The sequence below is a fragment of the Fusarium graminearum genome, chromosome 2, assembly GCF_000240135.3.
Source record: "Fusarium graminearum PH-1 chromosome 2, whole genome shotgun sequence".
Lineage (NCBI taxonomy): Eukaryota > Fungi > Ascomycota > Sordariomycetes > Hypocreales > Nectriaceae > Fusarium > Fusarium graminearum.
Window position 1 is genome coordinate 5,146,653 of NC_026475.1, and position 16,492 is coordinate 5,163,144.

Here is a 16,492-nt window from a genome sequence, read left to right on the forward strand (position 1 = left end):
TAGGTAGTGCATATACTGACTACATGCAGGACTATCACTGAAATATAGGTTTCACAGTAAAACGTTTGTTTATTGTGATAAGCAAGCGAGTAATCTGCCGCCATTAGGTTGCAATATAATGCACCAGCTGCCAGCAAAAGAGGCGATTTGTTTATCCCCAATACACCTCCCTGCAAAGCCCCGACTCCTAGGACAAAATCCCCAAGTCGCTTTGTAAAACCATAACTCCATCTCAATGCAAGTATTCCTTGTCCATCCCTCACCCTGTCTCTGGAATAGCAACATCTATTTAAGTTCCTCTCACTTTCGACGCCTGGCTCTGTCAACATTCTTCACCCGTCGGTTTCCAATTGCAGCCACCTTGCGGTACTTGGTATACAGTCTAAGCATGTCTTTGATGACCACATAGAGACACCCGCCCACAAGGCTGCGTCCCCATTGTTGTTGAAGTAGGCCTGGCCGCAATAACCCTCCTCGAAAGAGTGATGGTGCAGCAGTCAGTTGCTTAGGGAGGGCCATGCGAAGAAGCTCGCCCATGGCATAAGAGACGCCCGGAAGTATCAAGGCGCTGACGATCGCGTTGGATACCCCGGACAGGATCGTTCCTAGGCCAGGGCGACGAGCGGGTGGCGCTTGAGGAGCTTCGTGTTGGTTTTGTTGAGCGGCTTGGTTCCCGGCTTCAGGTTCAGGGATGATAACAGGCGCATGGTCAACAGCTGCCTCTGGGTTTGGGTCTTGGGGTGCTTCGATCGGGACAGGAGGGAAGTCTTCTTCGCCGTCTTCTTCGATGTCCTCAGCTGGCAGGATCACTGGGTTCTCATCATTGAGCGGTTCTTGTTGGGGCACCCCATTGTCCTCAGCTGGTTGTTGGTCCCATGCATTATCATCCTCGTCGTCGACCTCCTGAATGACGAGCTCTATAACAACCCCACCACCGTTTTGGTCCTCCACGTCCCCAGGCGCTCTTGGTCCCAGAGCATCGATCTCGCCATCGTCGTCAGCCTCATCGCCCTCAAGAGCCTCGATGAGACCGTTGAGGAAGCCTAGGACGCCGCCCTCTCCGCGCTGCTCTGGTTGTCGTTCGTTGGCGGGGGGCTGATCTCGTCGGGGTTCGATTGGGGGGAGACCCATTATCTGTCGGTTGAGGTTGATCTCATGCGGGAGAACAAATTCGCGCCACAAATTCAAATAGACCGATCGGACGCATGGGAAAACGGCCATGGCGAGCTGAGGCGACGGAGGCCAATCGAAGAAATTGTCATCATGCATGGCATGGTAGGCACCGTACTGTCTCTTTGTTAGTCTATGCTCGAGTCACAATCAAAGCATCAAACATACCAACGAGGCCGTGGAGAGGAATACTTTGTTCGCAAACCACGGCATCAACTGTCCGATAAGGAGAGCTGGCCCTATGTTGGTCAGGATCAACGCCTTTCCCAGCCTTTGGCCCCCGGTCATCAATACTCTTGAGACATCTCCATTCGCCCAAACTTCGTGACCGAGGACGTAGTCTACCAAAGCCTGGCGACCTGCAAACGCCCACATAGCAGATGCTCCGTACATCTGGAGACTGAACTGCGCACCAACTGTGACAGATGAGAGCAACATGAAAGGACTCGCGCGTGTGAACCTATTTGCAACGGCGTCTGTCACAGAGACGATGGGATCCCAGGGCCCCTCCATTTGAATCCGGTCTTTACATACGGGACACTGAAGCGGTTTGTTGGAACGTTCGCAGTCGGTTACCCATGAAAGCATGCAGTCTTGATGGGCTTCGAGGGTACATCCGCATGGGTCGACCCATGATCCCGGGGGATCTGTAGGCTCTTCATCTGTCAGACAGATGAAGCATCGTCGAGGAGCTTCGGTCGGCTTCTGTGGCGGGATAGCGGCTGCATCGGGCGCATCTTGGATTTCTGACGCCATGGTCGAAGATAGCTACCTCGGGTCGCGTGCCGAGTGGACAAACTGGTGGAATTCGAGAGGTGATTTATCGATGAGCAAAGTCTATATTATTGCATGTTAATACGATAGAGAAGCGAGTAAACAGATATCGGATCTGAAAACAAAAGAAGCCTTATCTCAGACTTGGATGCTGTTGATGATGATGGATGTTTGAATGTGGCACGGATGGACGCGGCGGCTCCAGTTAGCTCAAGTGGGGCCTGACATCACCGTAGATCTTGGTTGATCTCAGGAAACAGCGACCAATCAAAAGAAAGGGACGCATATCACGACTAGCAGTCATCAGGGAATCAGAAAAATGACTGCTGGAAGCATAAAAGACGAGATTAGTAGATCAGTTTATGCCAGTTACTTAGACTATATGAGTGGGTGCACCTCGGGCTATCATTCAAGAATGTTTGATCATCTACGACATCGCAGATCGGCTGGAATGGGGCGCTGCAAGGGTCTTGCTTTATAGCTGGTACATGAGTCAAAGAACTCTCCCGTCAAGACGAAGAGAATTAATAACAAAAGAGCTTGGAGGTGGATATGCAACGCCGTTTCTGACAGTTTCCAGATACAGAAGTGTTGTCTACTAGCGCAACAACGGCGATAATTGAGTTCATAGAATACTATAGTGGCGTGTGTCGACCCCAGCCTCATCACAAGGAAAAATTTTTTTTTTTTGCGACGAAACACTTCCGTGATTCATGAGGTTTCCTCTGCTGCCTAGATAGGGATGAGTCTTGGATATGATCCTTGTGTTATGACCAGAATAATTTCCCAAGTGTTGATGCTTTGTTGGTGCGGTAGTATGAGCAAGTTTCAAATCCAATACCCGGCTGTGGAGTGGATTATTTACTACCAGGCCGTAGGTATGGCCCATCCAGTGATTCTCGAGCATAACATAATACATCATGTTACCTTGAATCCTTTGAGAAAATATACATAAAGGGCCTTTCCCCATGATCTAGCACCCGCTGGCGAGGAGTTGTGCAGCAGCAACTGTCAAGCAAGATGGCGCCCTCAACACAGACACCGTTCGCTTTGATCCTTGCTGAGATGGTTGTCACCATCACTGCTGTGATCCTGTTTTGTCTTGAATATCCGGTGGATTTCAGATCAAGGCTCTGGGAGAACGGTGGTGAGTTGGGATACAACTCGAACCCAAACAAACGCATCTATTACTATGCCAACCACCTTGAGCCCCCAGAGGTACCTTTTATCTGGAGTCAAAGGTAAAAACTATCGATCGCATCTACATAAATACAATCTAGAATATACTGACGCTGAGCCAACATACAGCCTGGCCGCCTCGAACCTCGCCATCGCCATGCTTGGCTTGGTTGTCTTTGTCGCCCGCACCATCATGTCCCGACTTCGTTGCCTCTCTCACCACATAAACATCATCTACGACATGATCCTCTTCAGTCTTTGGGCTATAGGCCTCGCAGGACAAACATCGAGCGACTTCTCCGATCCCAAACACCCGAGTCCACATCCATGGTACCTCACGAGAGGGTGCTCTGTCAGTTGGGACAAGACCCGAGGATATTGTCATACCGCCCAGGCGGGTTTTGCGATATCTATCATGGCCGGGATTCTATACGGCACGAGATTAATAAGGGAGATTGTCCTAGTAGCATATGCAAGAGGGCAGCGGCATCAGTCCAAAGGGCTTGTCTTGAATACTGATGATATAGAGTCGGCGGAGAGTTTATACTCGGACGGGGAGTGGGAGTCTTCGGAGCAAAAGGCAAGTAGAAACAGCCTCGTCTTAAGCCCTGTTTTAGCATTCTTCCCGTCCGATTCAGAAAGCCGTTGGTAGACCCAATTTGGGAGATGTCATTGGAAGTACAAAATCTTGACAACGAAACGCAAACTGCCAGGCATTATGGGCTTAAAGTTGTAGCTTTAGAATATCACCGACTTGTTTTAGTAAAAGAATTCCTGTCTAAGCATCGCACAACGTCAAATGACTCCGACTCAAAGCCTAACCACGTCGTCACAGGAATAGATGGTCGTTATTCCTGGAGCTTGTGTCTAACTTTGCAACGGTCGACGGCATTTTATCGTCCAAGAAGGCTCACAGCATGATTACGACACTGAGAAGAATTACAAGTTTATGATCAAACTGCAATTTATGTCTTCATTCAATTCTGACTACACTCAATAGAGATACGGTCAAGTAACGAGTGGATCCATTGCTGATCAGCCTTCCCTGAATCGTCAGGCCCTGAAGGACATTCAGCTTCCCCATGCCTCATCTCGCCCATCAGGGTTCCCATCGAAGTCGTTGAAGAAATAGCTTATTTGTGCTTGATTGGTATTCGTTAGTTCTCGATCATATTGCGACATGCGCCAGCCCGAAGCTAAACAGGGAATACTTACAGGGCAGCCGGCGCAGGTGCAGCTAGAGCCGCAGCCGCAAGAGCCAGAAGAAGCGCATCCACAGCCAGACATGATGATGGTTGTTTTTGAAAGGGTAGTGGTTGTTTGAAGGTTGGTTTTGTTTGTGTTGATGAAGTCGAGAGAGATGTGGAAGAGAGAGAAAGAAAACAGTGGGCAGACGAGAGGGGAGCTATCTCTTAAAATACCTCCTAGAGGAATAGTAAAGACAGGGCCAAGATTCACTGACAGGCGACCGGCCGAGTAGCAGCACCCGCACGCACTTCACCTGCTAGCTGCAGCATGCGAGCGGGTCACAATTCAGCTCCTTTGGTGATTTACACCAACAAGACTTTCCCTTTAGCGGCCACAGGCGGCTCCTCAGTGGCCCAATCCATGCGGCTTGGCCATTCTGACCGGCATCTTTTACGAACAGAGGAGAGACGCCCGGTGCGCTTTTCTTAGAGGCGAAAGGGGCGCCGAATGACGTGGGGAGTCAGACTTGTCGTAGCTGGTGATTGGTGCAGTCTCTGGTTCCTTTGCTTGTGTCTGAAGATTGATGGAACAAGATACGCCGAGATCCATCGACTAGGTAGGGATTGGGAGGGGGAAATGTTCCAACTTGAGAAAGATATGCATTTATATATAGTGTTGCCGTGATTCAATCTATCTCATTCTTTGAGTTAGGCAAATTATACTTTTCTTTCTAATCAATCTTGCCCTTCATGTCAGTTCAAAGCCCAGAGGCACAGTCGGTCAGGTCCCTGGAACCCGTGGAGGTCGGCGGGGTATGGAGGGGTAAACTTGTCTCAGGTCTCAATGTGACGTCGAATTGTTCGATGTTCGCCTCAGTTACACAATCCAAGATATTATTATATCACTATCCTGCGCATTCTTGCTCATCAAGATGTGATCCTGGTCATCGTCAGATTTATAAGAAAGGGATCGAAATAAGATATCTGCTCAATTCGGAGCCACCAATTCACGTTATGCTGATGGTTGATCACATCATGGCTTAGCAGTTCTCTCTTACCGGTCAGCAATGTCTGCCTACAGGTACCTATTAGAGGGGAATCGAACAAGGAAACAACATGTTTGCGATGTCAACATAGGTAGTTTAGGCATGTGAAAACAAAGATGGTATCACATGGCTGTCTTGCTACGGCTGCAGCATCTTCATCTCCCTTGGAGAACAAGAATAATGTAAGGATAGCCGTCGAATTGACACGATGTGTTAGCTACGATAAACTAACCCATTCACTTCAGTTCGTATGCTGTTGGCAGTTAAACCTTACCATACCCGGTACAACCAGCCGACTACCACCATGTGTAAGATTGAAGGAGCTTGTACACCAATCATATTATTCTGGCGCTTCAGGCGTGTCTATGAAAGAAGCTACATATGCAAATACCGTTTTCAGACGCCGTTGACAATCTATAATACAGAAAACGCTAAAGGGCCCGTCTAAATTGCCATGCCCAAGCCAACAGGGCAGAGATCTGCCGACACAACACAGCCGAATGAGTTTCATGCTGAAATACACAATACCACACCCATGGAACACACCCACTCATTCCTTCTTCTCTCGGTCTACTTCCTCTCGTACCTCTCTCAAGACATTCATGAACTGACTGGCTCCAACAGCCGTCAGAATATGCCACCACCCATGGAACTCGAGAAGGAAAGCCCAAGGCAACCCGATCTTCTGGCGATAAGCTCTCAGCTGGTGGCAAAACTCAAGGTCGATGTTCCAAATGAGGTACCCAAAGAGGCAGGTAAAGGTAGCAGTCCATACTCGTACAGCCCACTTGCGAACATTCTCTGCGGAAAATGCAGGCTTGGCCCAGTAGAAAAGGTATCTTACACGCACGCCGATGAGGATAAGCGAAACCCAGAAAGCAATAACCTGGTAGATGATCTTTGAAAACATGACGTAGAATACCGAGAACGAGATGAAAAACACCGCCAGAATGATTGAGATGTAGCGAATGTTCTTGGGGGGCTGTCGCAAGATGAGGAGGGCTCGAAGCATCGACCAGGACAGCAGCATCATGGACAGCTCGTCAACAAACTCGAGTGTCTGGCGAAGAGTCGCGTGGAATAGGAAGGATCCGATGCCGAGAACCATGAGAGAAAATGACATAAAGTCCCAGTTTGGGGCAAACAATCCACGGCTACGCGGGCCATACATGGATCGCAGAGCCAAGTATACTAAGTGGCAGGCCCAAATGGTCAGCTTTCAAGGGACCAAGATACTGGGACCTGTAGCGACGTCACACATGGCTTACCATAGGTAACGTTTGTCAACGCATTGATAAACTCTGCAAGATAGAACGTGATAGCATAGTCTTCTTCACAAAAACTATCCCGCAAAGTTAGCTTGGCATCGCATGTACTGATGAGGTGACGTCTTACTTGGCTCTGCTGTTTGGGGGACTCCAAGCGCCACTCAACGAATGAGGATCGCCGTCAAAACGAAGGTTATGGTGACCCATATTGTATGCCTGTATAGAGTGATTCCAAAAAATGTGGTTATTTCTACTCGCGACGTTTTTGCTACCCAGGGCGAAGAGGAATGCTTCACAGGAGCAGGAGGCCAGCGACGTTGGCTCGGGGATGCTAATCACGTGGCAACATGCTTTCCTTCGGTAGGTAATTTTATGACTGGCACATGCGTGCAAAACGAGCTCTGATGCTACGACTTGGAAGGAAAGAGATGAGATGATTTATATTGACTTTCTCCGAGTTTTGTCATAAATGACCCAATCATTCATTGATAGCTATCTTGTTGTTGTTTTCCGCACTTAAATCCGCTTTTGAGGCTGAGTGCCAATAGATGAGCCTAAACCATGTGCATAGACCGCCTCGGCTACTTGCGTCTCTCATGATTTCCTCCAAAAATTGCTTCATCCTTGCGTGTTCCTAGATTGAGGCTTTGCCTTGGTCGCAACGCATTGCAGGGACGATGACGACGAAACTGGCTATCCATTAGTTTCACACCGCGCAACTGGGACTTCCTTAATTTACTTGGGTCGAACGCCAACGTCTTTGTAGCCTACAAAGCTCTCATCGTCGTCGATTGTTCTTGGGCATTCCAGTCTCTGGCACCTAGATAGGACGTGGGAGATGTCCAGCGAAGGCGTACCAGACCTCGGGATAGGCAGCATGCACCAGCTCATATACCAAGGCGGCGGCATCGTAGTGTTCGGCTGCTTTGTCGACTTTCTTGCGCTCGGAAGCAACAAACAGTCGTGTTTGGAGGTAGATGGTTGTTGCGAATGAGTCATCCCTTCGTGTGTTGTCACCGACGAGAGGCGCCAGCCAGTCGAGGAAATCAGTGATCCTTTCGCCAATGTCGGGGATGCGCATGACTTGAACGAGCCCGACGACATGGTGATGGAGACGCGGAGATTGCTTCACGTCAGTACGGCGGTAGGTCCAACGCTTGTACAAACCAGGCGGTCCTTTCCACATGGCACGCTCGCAGAATTCATAGGTGTACCATGTTCCGTCACCAAGATCGCGGTGCCAGTAGATGCCCCAGTCGAAGTCAACCGAACCAAGGACAGTTCGCACAGTTCCCTCGTCTTCTCTCTTCTGACGAATCTCGACAACGCCTTCCATCTCATAGTCATACCTGCGAGCCATAGTTTCGGGTGGCTCTTCGGGGACGGCGACCGTGATGTACAGCGTGTAGGGCTGCAGCTTCTGGGTCGGGAAGGTTACCATCGTGCTCAACTGTAGGCTCTGCCACGTTCGCAGAGTGAAGCTATGGTTTGCTGGAGTGAAGTTGAGAGATAGTTCATCTGAGTGGTGAGACGTGGGCAAACATAACACTTATAAGAGCACCGAGGCTTTGCTTGTACTGGAACAATAGCCAGGTCATCCATTCAGTGATAGCTAGGCGCCTGCCTGTAGCAAAGGGTGCGAGTTGCTCGTGAATAGCAGTCAATGGATTGTGGAGCTAGTCATCTCTATTATGCCTACCTCTAGGTATTTATTGATGCATTGAGAATGCACTGTAGCATTGACAAGCGCAGGCTCATACACCCCAAATTTAATTGAAAGTGATACATACCTATTCCGTGCCCTCTACCTCATGATCATTTGCATTACGCCGTGGCCTGATTGATTGCCATCGATAATGTCTTCTCTCAAGGTATCGAAGCAGCCAACTGCTGGAAGAATAGAGGCAACATTGGTAATTCAGTTTATACTGTTTTAGAGCAGACTTGGCTTGTTTATTTTTATCAAGGCATCCTGTTTCGATTTCACGCAATAAATGTTACCAGCTGATGAGCCAGTTCAAGAACTTCACAGCCGCACCTATCTCTGCACAAATAACGATACTAAAACCCCACAACCGAACCACTCAGTCTCATTTCAAGGTCATATGGGGTTGCTGAAAAGCGCCGAGCATACACTACGAGTTCTGGGGAACTTGGAATGCTGTGCGCCGATAGGTGGGGATATATTCGGGGTTGAATGAGGGGTTGAAGAAATCAGGGTATTATTTCGCAAACATGTCACTCGAATTCCTCACAGTTGTGAAATTACAGTCCCTATATAAAAGAATTAAAATATAAATACATGAGCCCAGATCTCAATATTCTCTCTCTCATATCTTTTGCGCTCAAGATTTGAACCATTTTTACCGTGCACCTACGTCATCTCTTTGAAGCTATACCGAGGGACGATAGCGGGGCATAGAAACCTCCACTGCGACGGACGACACTTCTCACGCGATAGCTTGCGACAAATACAAAAGCGCGTGACTTTCACTTCAAAAGACCCAAATTCAAGCGAGAAGTCATACCTCAGATATCACATCAATCTTCAACATGTCTAGCTCTGTCCCTGTTGCCAACGCCTTGAGCGACATCTATCCTCAGGATGCGCTCGCTGAACAAGGACCGCGATGGAACAACCTCCTCACCAAGTTTGAGTCCACCTACGGCCATGCTGCTTCCTTTGTCGCTCGCTCTCCTGGACGAGTAAATATCATTGGAGAGCACATTGACTACTCTCTGTACTCGGTGCTGCCTATGGCCATCACCGCTGACACCCTCCTCGCTGTCTCTGCTACACCTGCCGCCAGCGACGCCAAGTCGTTTCGCATTCGCATTGCCAATGTGGAGGACGACAAGTTCGAGGCCGCAGACTTTGAGGTCCCCTTTGATGGCGAAGTTTCGATCGACGCAACTAAGCTTGAATGGACCAACTACTTCAAGAGTGGTCTGAGAGGTGTGATGGATCTGCTCAGGAAGAAGCATGGCAAGGATTTTAAGCCATGCAATATGGAACTTCTTATGGATGGTACTGTCCCTGTTGGCGGAGGACTAAGCTCTAGCGCTGCTGTCGTCAGCACAAGTTCGCTGGCTATCATGTTGGCCAATGGCGAGAAGACGGTGGACAAGACTGAGCTGACCGAGCTTGCCATTGTCAATGAGCGTGCTGTGGGAGTCAACTCGGGAGGGTATGTCGCCTCAACTTTGCATGTTACTAGGATCTCGCTAACACATCTCAACAGCATGGACCAAGCGGCCTCGGTCTTTTCTGAGAAGGGCGCGGCTACCTTTGTCTCATTCAACCCAAGCCTGAAAGCCCAACCTGTCCACTTCCCTCCCACAAACCCGGAAATCACATTCGTCATTGTGCAATCTTTCGTTACATCAAACAAGCAGGTCACTGGCCCCATCCACTACAACCTACGCGTAGTCGAGTGTAGCATTGCCGCATCCTGCCTCAACGCCGTCCTCAACCCCCCCGGAACTCTGCTTCCGGAGGATGCAGGGCCCCTGGGAGTTAGTCTCGGAGGTTTCCATGATACTTTCTTTTACCACCTGAACGGCTCAGATTACTCCGCCGCCAAGACACTTACCAAGGAGGAGGAACTGGAGAAGCTAATCGAGATTACCGAAAAGACACTTACACAAGAGGAGGGTTATACGAGGGAGGAGGTTGCCAAGGTACTGAATGTTACAGTAGAGGACCTGGAGAAGCGCTTCATGTCCAAGCTCCCCGTGCGTGCCGAACGCTTCAAGCTGCGCCAGCGTGCCCTGCATGTCTTTCGAGAGGCTCACCGCGTTATTCGTTTTATGAAGCTCCTCGAGAACCCTGTCCACACTGGCGCCTCGGATACGACCAAGTTCAACGCAGAACTAGGCTCGCTATTGAACGAGACGCAAGCATCATGCCGCGACCTTTACGAGTGCAGCTCCCCTGAGTTGGATGAGATCTGTGCCATCTCTCTTCGGGAAGGCTCGTACGGAGCGCGAGTGACTGGTGCTGGATGGGGAGGTTGCAGTGTGCACATGGTGCCGGCGGATAAAGTAGCGGCAGTGACCCGAGCCCTGGAAAAGGAGTATTTTGCCAAAAGGGACCTCACGGAAGATCAGAAGAAGGGGTCAGTGGTGGTGAGCAGGCCGGCGACAGGAAGTGCCATCTACTACATCCAAAACGGTGTGAAGCCGTGAGGATCGATCACCTGAGCGCACACGTGCATGGGCATCACGGCAATCAACGGTAGATTATGGAGACAGCAGCGTCAAGAGATCTTAAGCGTTAAAGTTAAAAAAGTAATGGGGCTTCAGTCGATCATAGGCATGGTCCGGGTTTCAGGGGTAAATTACAAATACGCACTGAACTTAACTGCATCTATCCCACGCAGGGCCCGACCTCATGGTCGGTCCTTGCAAGGGAAACATCGACGATGTGACGCGACTCTCAGGCCTTGGATTTCTGCTCAAGTTATTGTTCCAAAGGGGAACAAGTATCCGACTAGCCGAGATGCTGTCCAAACGGTTGAGGCTCAGTTTATCCTTGTCTTGAAAGGCGCGGAGTAAACGGCGATGTCAAGCTGCGAACTGCCGGGCGGGATACTAATTAAATGCCGAGATGAAGATGAGCTCCTGGGGTTTAATAAATGAAGCAAAACGGTTTCTAGTCTTGACCGGAGTTTTAAAGTTTCTCCGAGACACGCTGGGTTTCTGTCAGGGGTTGTTTTGGGTGTGAAGGTTGAAGATTCCTGGAATGGCAGTGGCGTAGAGGTTTAAGCCTTAGAGTTTTGTCAAATGTCAGTAAAGTAAGCGGAAGATGGTAGCTGCTGTTGCATGGATGATATGACCTTGAGAAAATCATGTCGACAGGGTCATGCCTCGAGTTCGCAAGGCCAACAATACTGATGCCATCGCCTTCTTTGTGGTTCTCTTAGGGCCGATCTTTTTTTATTTTCTGGGAACAAATTGAGTTTATTCGTACAAGTACACAGACCGCCTGATGCTGTGTGAGCAAATAGTCACGGAAGCACACCGAAGCAGATCAAAAACTCAGATACCTATGCTGCTATCTTGGGATGTGTCAATACTTCCAGTCATGCATTAGCTATGTACTCGGTCTAGCTTGTTGGACGGAATGGGGACATGAGCCGAAATGTGCGTGCAGAGCTGATTCCGGGGAAGCGGATGAGCCAGGGCTCCGCGGTTGAACGAGAAGAAGGGAAAGGAAACGTGACGCGACAATGGTTAATAATCAACAAATACCAGGGACATTATGACCTGGTTACTGGGGATCATTCGTCACATCTCATTCCAGCAATCGGGAGAGGCTTTAGGTGTCGAAGCCTCGCGTCATATTTTTTTTACGACAAAAGCAAAGGCGTTTCCAAACCTTGTGCGCAAAAGTAGATCATGCAGGGGCTAAATGTTGCGCGATCATCAAACCATCTAGAATGCATTGTTGAGTTTGTGGCGTTGTGTGATAATGGAACTCTAACAGAAGGCAGGAAGACCAATCTTATTGAGTTGTCATGGTCAATGGCTCTCGGTGTGATACACGCTGACTGAACGCCATGTCTATTATTGGCAGCATGATTCCAAAATCGGTCTTGTTGCAGCGACACGGAGAATTTTGAGTGTCAGCAGAGTGCCGTACTATGAGATCTTGATGGCTAAGATAAGATTATAGAGTTCTGTCTGACACTGAATACAGACAGACTATTGAATGTTTGACAGTTAACGATTTGGATTCATTTATTGTAGCCAACATAGTTCTGACTGTTGGTCCCCGAAATGTGCCCAAAACTGGGGCTCCTGCAAGAGTTTCACCACGTTTCCCCACGGCGATCATATCACGAGATACTTTCACCTAATTGTAAGAGGAGTCAGTCGCTGCTGTGACCGTGACACGACCAAACTATCCGGGGCCGCACGACACGGATCCGGACGAGTCCCACAGTGTTGCTCATCTCCATAATGGGGCATGGACATTAACTTGCGACCCAAAACACCCATTCAAGACAGTGGTCGGTTGCACAAACGTTGACCGTTGATCGTTGATCGTTGATCGTTGACCGTCGAGACTGAAGCCTGAGCGAGCAAGATGCTACATAGTAGTCTACTTCATCCTTGCTAGGCTGGGACCCGACGGTATATAGAGTTGGGCTGATTTTGGTGATGGGATGCCTGTCTCGATAAAATGAAAACGGGGCTGTATAGTGTTCGGGAGTTGGCAATGATAGAGTTGATGTGTCGGCTCATTCCGCATGAAGAGCTGAGTCTCGAACAGCTGTATTCATATTGGCCCGGCTGTCATTGTCATTGCCATGGTACTCTGTAGAGATGAAGGAGACACAATGCCGTATCCCAGCATCCCTGGAGCACCACGCAGTTAAAGTTCTGATCCAAAGTGACGACGCACGGGCTGTGCCCACACGCAATGCTCCACAAAACTGCAACTGTCGTGTTGATGTTGAGACTGAGTGCCGGTATATTGGTTCATTCAAAGTTTGACCATGGTTCATCGGTCCTGGTCGGTGCAATTGCCGGGCCTCTCGGTATGGGTCAGGGATTGTGCAATGAGCTACCCAAGGTTGTTGTCAATATTGTCGTTGTAATGATCTCCAGGTACCGAAAGTAATTCCACAATCATGGAAGCAATGACTTGTCAGGGCTTAGGCTCAGGCTTAGTTGGACCTGAAATTTGCTTCCTCATTGGGCCACCAATCAAGAGACCAAGTCGGGTTTAGAGGCAGGCAGTGACCAATTCCTCCATGCATATGTCTTCATTCCCCTCCTGCGATCTACCTTGCGAGCGGGTTTTTGCTCATCTCAACTCTTTATTTCCCTCCTTCTACTCTACTGTTACTGTCACTGTTACCTTCGCCTGTGCAGACAAGTCCGTGGGAAAGCTTCAAAATAATTCTATAAGATATCTCTAGCCGGCCGCCTCATCTCATCTCATCTTGTCCGAACCATCTCTCTCGGCTTCGGTCTTGGCTCTGCCCCCGCTCATATCTTTCCTCTTACCCCAGAGCAACTACATCGCATACCGCTATCTCACCCGCTATCAGTTGATCCCTGCTCCCCAGCTTTTCATTCGCGATCCAGCTTCAACCATCTGTCATTCTTTTTGGTCGCTTTAACTCCCTGTCTCACCTTAGTATTTACTATTTACCTCTGATATCTCCTCACCTCCCACTTCTCGCATCGCCTGGTGTTTTGGGTTTTTTACAGAAGCCCTGACCACCTGGAACTAGGTCCCCCAGTCCTCCACTTCCAGGGCTGACCGTGCTGATTTTGGTGCTCACTGTACGGATACTCCACTGCCCATTCAATCGGGTCCAGCTCTTCTATCCAGCCCCAATAACTTAATTCTTCCATCATCACCACAACCATGTCTCCGGACTCGTGGTCCGACGCTGACAGTGTATCGCAACATTCCCACATGTCGCATCCCGATGATTCACTTGATCGGCAGCTGCTGCGTCATTTGATGCAACGCTATGGTCGCGATGGCATTGCTCAATTGATGGACGAGGAGGCTACTTCGCCTACTGCAAACAGTGAGTAATTATTTGGTTTGGCCAGCAGGTCGTCGCTAATATTTGCGTCCATCAGTCAACGATACTGCATCCGTTATTTCATCAAGTACTTATTCTTCGGTCAAGTCAGAGGAAACTCCTAGCGTTTTCGATGCCGCAAGTATACGAACTTATTCGTCCGACAACTCATCCCTTCGAGGGAGTATCATCTCTAATGTGTCGGCCCGCACCGCCAAATTTCTCAGTCGCAAAGCTGCCCGCCCATCCATCACACCCCAGGAGGAAACTTCACCTGCTTCAAATGAGTCAACAACACCAGCGCCCAAACAAAAAGGCTCTTTCACATGCGGTTTTTGTCGGGAAGAGGATATTCAAAAGACTTGTACACGCAAAAATGATTTGAAGAGACACATTGAAGATTTCCACAACACCAATGCCCAATGGTTTTGCCGACAAAAGGGTTGCGACATGGTTTTTGACTGGCAGACGGCATACAAAACTCATCTCAAACAAGCCCACGGTGGTTCCCGCATGTCTCTTGACGAAGCCAAGATTATTCTTTGCCCCCAAACTGTTTTCGCTTGCGGGTTTGAAAATTGTACCCAGGTTTTTGAGGCTCCCACCGACGATGAGGCCGACACCGTGTTCAAAGAGTTTGTGGCTCATGTTGTGAAACACTTCGACGAGGGTTCCAACAGCGGAGAGTGGTCCTATTCGGGACGCATGCGAAACTTACTCCGGCAGACAGGCCTTGTTCGTGCCTGGCAAAGTTCGTCCTGGGGTGCGGAAGATAGAAGCCAGCTACAATGGCATCCTCAATCTAGTGGCATTCTTCGAAAACGCCTAGAAACAAGACACTTGGGTGATTTGCAACTCCTTGTCCAGTACGCCATTGCTCTCGGTACTGAGCCTTCATCAATCACAAAGTACCGCGACGACTTTATCAATCCTGTCAAGGACCAATGCCGTCAGGTTATCATGGGACACAAGTCTCGGGCACCTCCCCTGCCGCCTTCTGGCCCGTCTCCCAGCGCGGATCAATATCAGTTCCGCATCTCCCGGGGAAACACAACGCACAACCCCAATTTGGCAGCATACATGGCCACGCAACGTCGAGCATATCCAGCCAGAGCCGGTCCCGTCCGTTCTGGACGTTCTGCTCGGCCCCCGCGACAGGCCATGCCTGCAACTTCGTCGGCTCCAGGTCCCATGCCACATCATTTCCAGTATCCCAGCATGGTACCTATGTTTGATCCACGACAGCAGCATCAGCAGCAGCAATTTGCCATGATGCAGCAAGCCAGTGGAGGTATCATCGCTGAGGATCTGCGAAGCCTTCGGTCCATGACCAACAGTGTACCAGAACAAGACATGGACATGGACACCGACATGATGGATCACTCATTTTTGCAGCAGCCTAACTTTTCAGGGGCTTATGAAGCCCAAGGCATCACTACATCTGCCTCTGATGGTTCATGTCTTGCCCCGACAGATCCTATGAACCATCATTTAACATTTGGCTTTGACACAGCGTATCCCTAGGTCGTCGTGGCCTAGGGAGTGCTGATTGCAAACACTCCTTAATATTTTCCTTTGATCTATCTATATATATACCTATCGTTGGACAGAAGATACGGTATACTACCACAGCGACTATTTCTTTACATTGGATTATTGCATGGATGGGGAGTACTGTAGAGCTTTCGGGAACATGCAGTTATCAAAAGCCTGGGATTAGTTACAAGTGGGTTTAGGCAGTAGGAGTTTGGTCTGTTAACATGGCACCCAAGTGCATTCGATTTGATACCCCTAGCTTGAATAAACAAGGAACATTATCCTCAACTGTTGTGCCGTATACGTCTGAGTCCACGTCCGATTCTGAAAGTCTAGACTCATGGTTATTAAGTTCGTGAGTATCACCGTCGGGCAGTTAACGTTAATGCAATGTCACGGTAATCGGACAACCTGCGCAATTACAATTTCGGTCAACTTGGGCTCGGCCCAGTCACTAGCAACTTGATGCCAAAGCTCCTCTACTTCCCTGATCGACCGGCAAACGTCGGGCACGCGGGTGACGGCCCCAAGTTTGTTTAGAGTCTGGGCAGATTCAAGATTGAGATATTACTCCGTGCGCCTCCAAACAAAAATAGTTCTGAAACAAGGGTGATGCTAACTCGTGCGGTAGACACAGGTTGACGATATAGAGTTTACTAACGATGACATACCCAGGGCTAAGACGGTTTGTATTGGAGGTTTGGTTATCAGTGTGTGCGGTTAGGTGACAACCTTGGCTCCTCTACAGAGTATAGTTCCGTCAGCCCTTGAGGTTATCGTGG

The 16,492-nt window shown here is 49.3% G+C and overlaps 7 protein-coding genes across 7 annotated transcripts; 3 read left to right on the plus strand and 4 right to left on the minus strand.

The window, feature by feature from the left end:
• Positions 1-118: 118 nt before the first annotated feature.
• Positions 119-2,092, minus strand: FGSG_04090 (uncharacterized protein). Its single transcript, XM_011323248.1, has 2 exons — positions 1,339-2,092; positions 119-1,287 (listed from the first exon to the last, which is right to left on the minus strand). The coding sequence occupies exons 1-2, from the start codon at positions 1,924-1,926 to the stop codon at positions 301-303; spliced, it is 1,575 nt and encodes a 524-aa protein (XP_011321550.1). The 5' UTR covers positions 1,927-2,092; the 3' UTR covers positions 119-300.
• An 872-nt stretch (positions 2,093-2,964) lies between these two features.
• FGSG_04089 (uncharacterized protein) lies at positions 2,965-3,775 on the plus strand (the record flags this gene model as incomplete). The annotated part of the gene is made up of 2 exons (XM_011323249.1): positions 2,965-3,185; positions 3,253-3,775. 2 exons carry the CDS (start codon positions 2,965-2,967, stop codon positions 3,773-3,775), a joined length of 744 nt encoding a protein of 247 aa, XP_011321551.1.
• A 241-nt stretch (positions 3,776-4,016) lies between these two features.
• FGSG_04088 (uncharacterized protein) lies at positions 4,017-4,410 on the minus strand (the record flags this gene model as incomplete). The annotated part of the gene is made up of 2 exons (XM_011323250.1): positions 4,017-4,052; positions 4,339-4,410. The coding sequence occupies 2 exons, from the start codon at positions 4,408-4,410 to the stop codon at positions 4,017-4,019; spliced, it is 108 nt and encodes a 35-aa protein (XP_011321552.1).
• Positions 4,411-5,906: 1,496 nt separating this feature from the next.
• On the minus strand, positions 5,907-6,831 carry FGSG_04087 (uncharacterized protein; the record flags this gene model as incomplete). The annotated part of the gene is made up of 3 exons (XM_011323251.1): positions 5,907-6,547; positions 6,625-6,698; positions 6,752-6,831. The coding sequence occupies 3 exons, from the start codon at positions 6,829-6,831 to the stop codon at positions 5,907-5,909; spliced, it is 795 nt and encodes a 264-aa protein (XP_011321553.1).
• A 560-nt stretch (positions 6,832-7,391) lies between these two features.
• Positions 7,392-8,344, minus strand: FGSG_04086 (uncharacterized protein). The gene has a single exon (XM_011323252.1). The coding sequence runs from the start codon at positions 8,063-8,065 to the stop codon at positions 7,445-7,447; it is 621 nt and encodes a 206-aa protein (XP_011321554.1). The 5' UTR covers positions 8,066-8,344; the 3' UTR covers positions 7,392-7,444.
• An 833-nt stretch (positions 8,345-9,177) lies between these two features.
• Positions 9,178-10,812, plus strand: FGSG_04085 (uncharacterized protein; the record flags this gene model as incomplete). Its single annotated transcript, XM_011323253.1, has 2 exons — positions 9,178-9,812; positions 9,867-10,812. The coding sequence occupies 2 exons, from the start codon at positions 9,178-9,180 to the stop codon at positions 10,810-10,812; spliced, it is 1,581 nt and encodes a 526-aa protein (XP_011321555.1).
• A 3,196-nt stretch (positions 10,813-14,008) lies between these two features.
• FGSG_04084 (uncharacterized protein) lies at positions 14,009-15,698 on the plus strand (the record flags this gene model as incomplete). The annotated part of the gene is made up of 2 exons (XM_011323254.1): positions 14,009-14,177; positions 14,233-15,698. The coding sequence occupies 2 exons, from the start codon at positions 14,009-14,011 to the stop codon at positions 15,696-15,698; spliced, it is 1,635 nt and encodes a 544-aa protein (XP_011321556.1).
• Positions 15,699-16,492: the final 794 nt, after the last annotated feature.

Bases quoted from the DNA above. Each gene is read 5' to 3' on its own strand.
- FGSG_04086 (XM_011323252.1), bottom strand. From the start codon at position 8,065: ATGGTAACCTTCCCGACCCAGAAGCTGCAGCCCTACACGCTGTACATC.
- FGSG_04090 (XM_011323248.1), bottom strand. From the start codon at position 1,926: ATGGCGTCAGAAATCCAAGATGCGCCCGATGCAGCCGCTATCCCGCCA. The intron at 1,288-1,338 runs GTATGTTTGATG...ACAAAGAGACAG, and splicing joins TCCTCTCCACGGCCTCGTTG to TACGGTGCCTACCATGCCAT.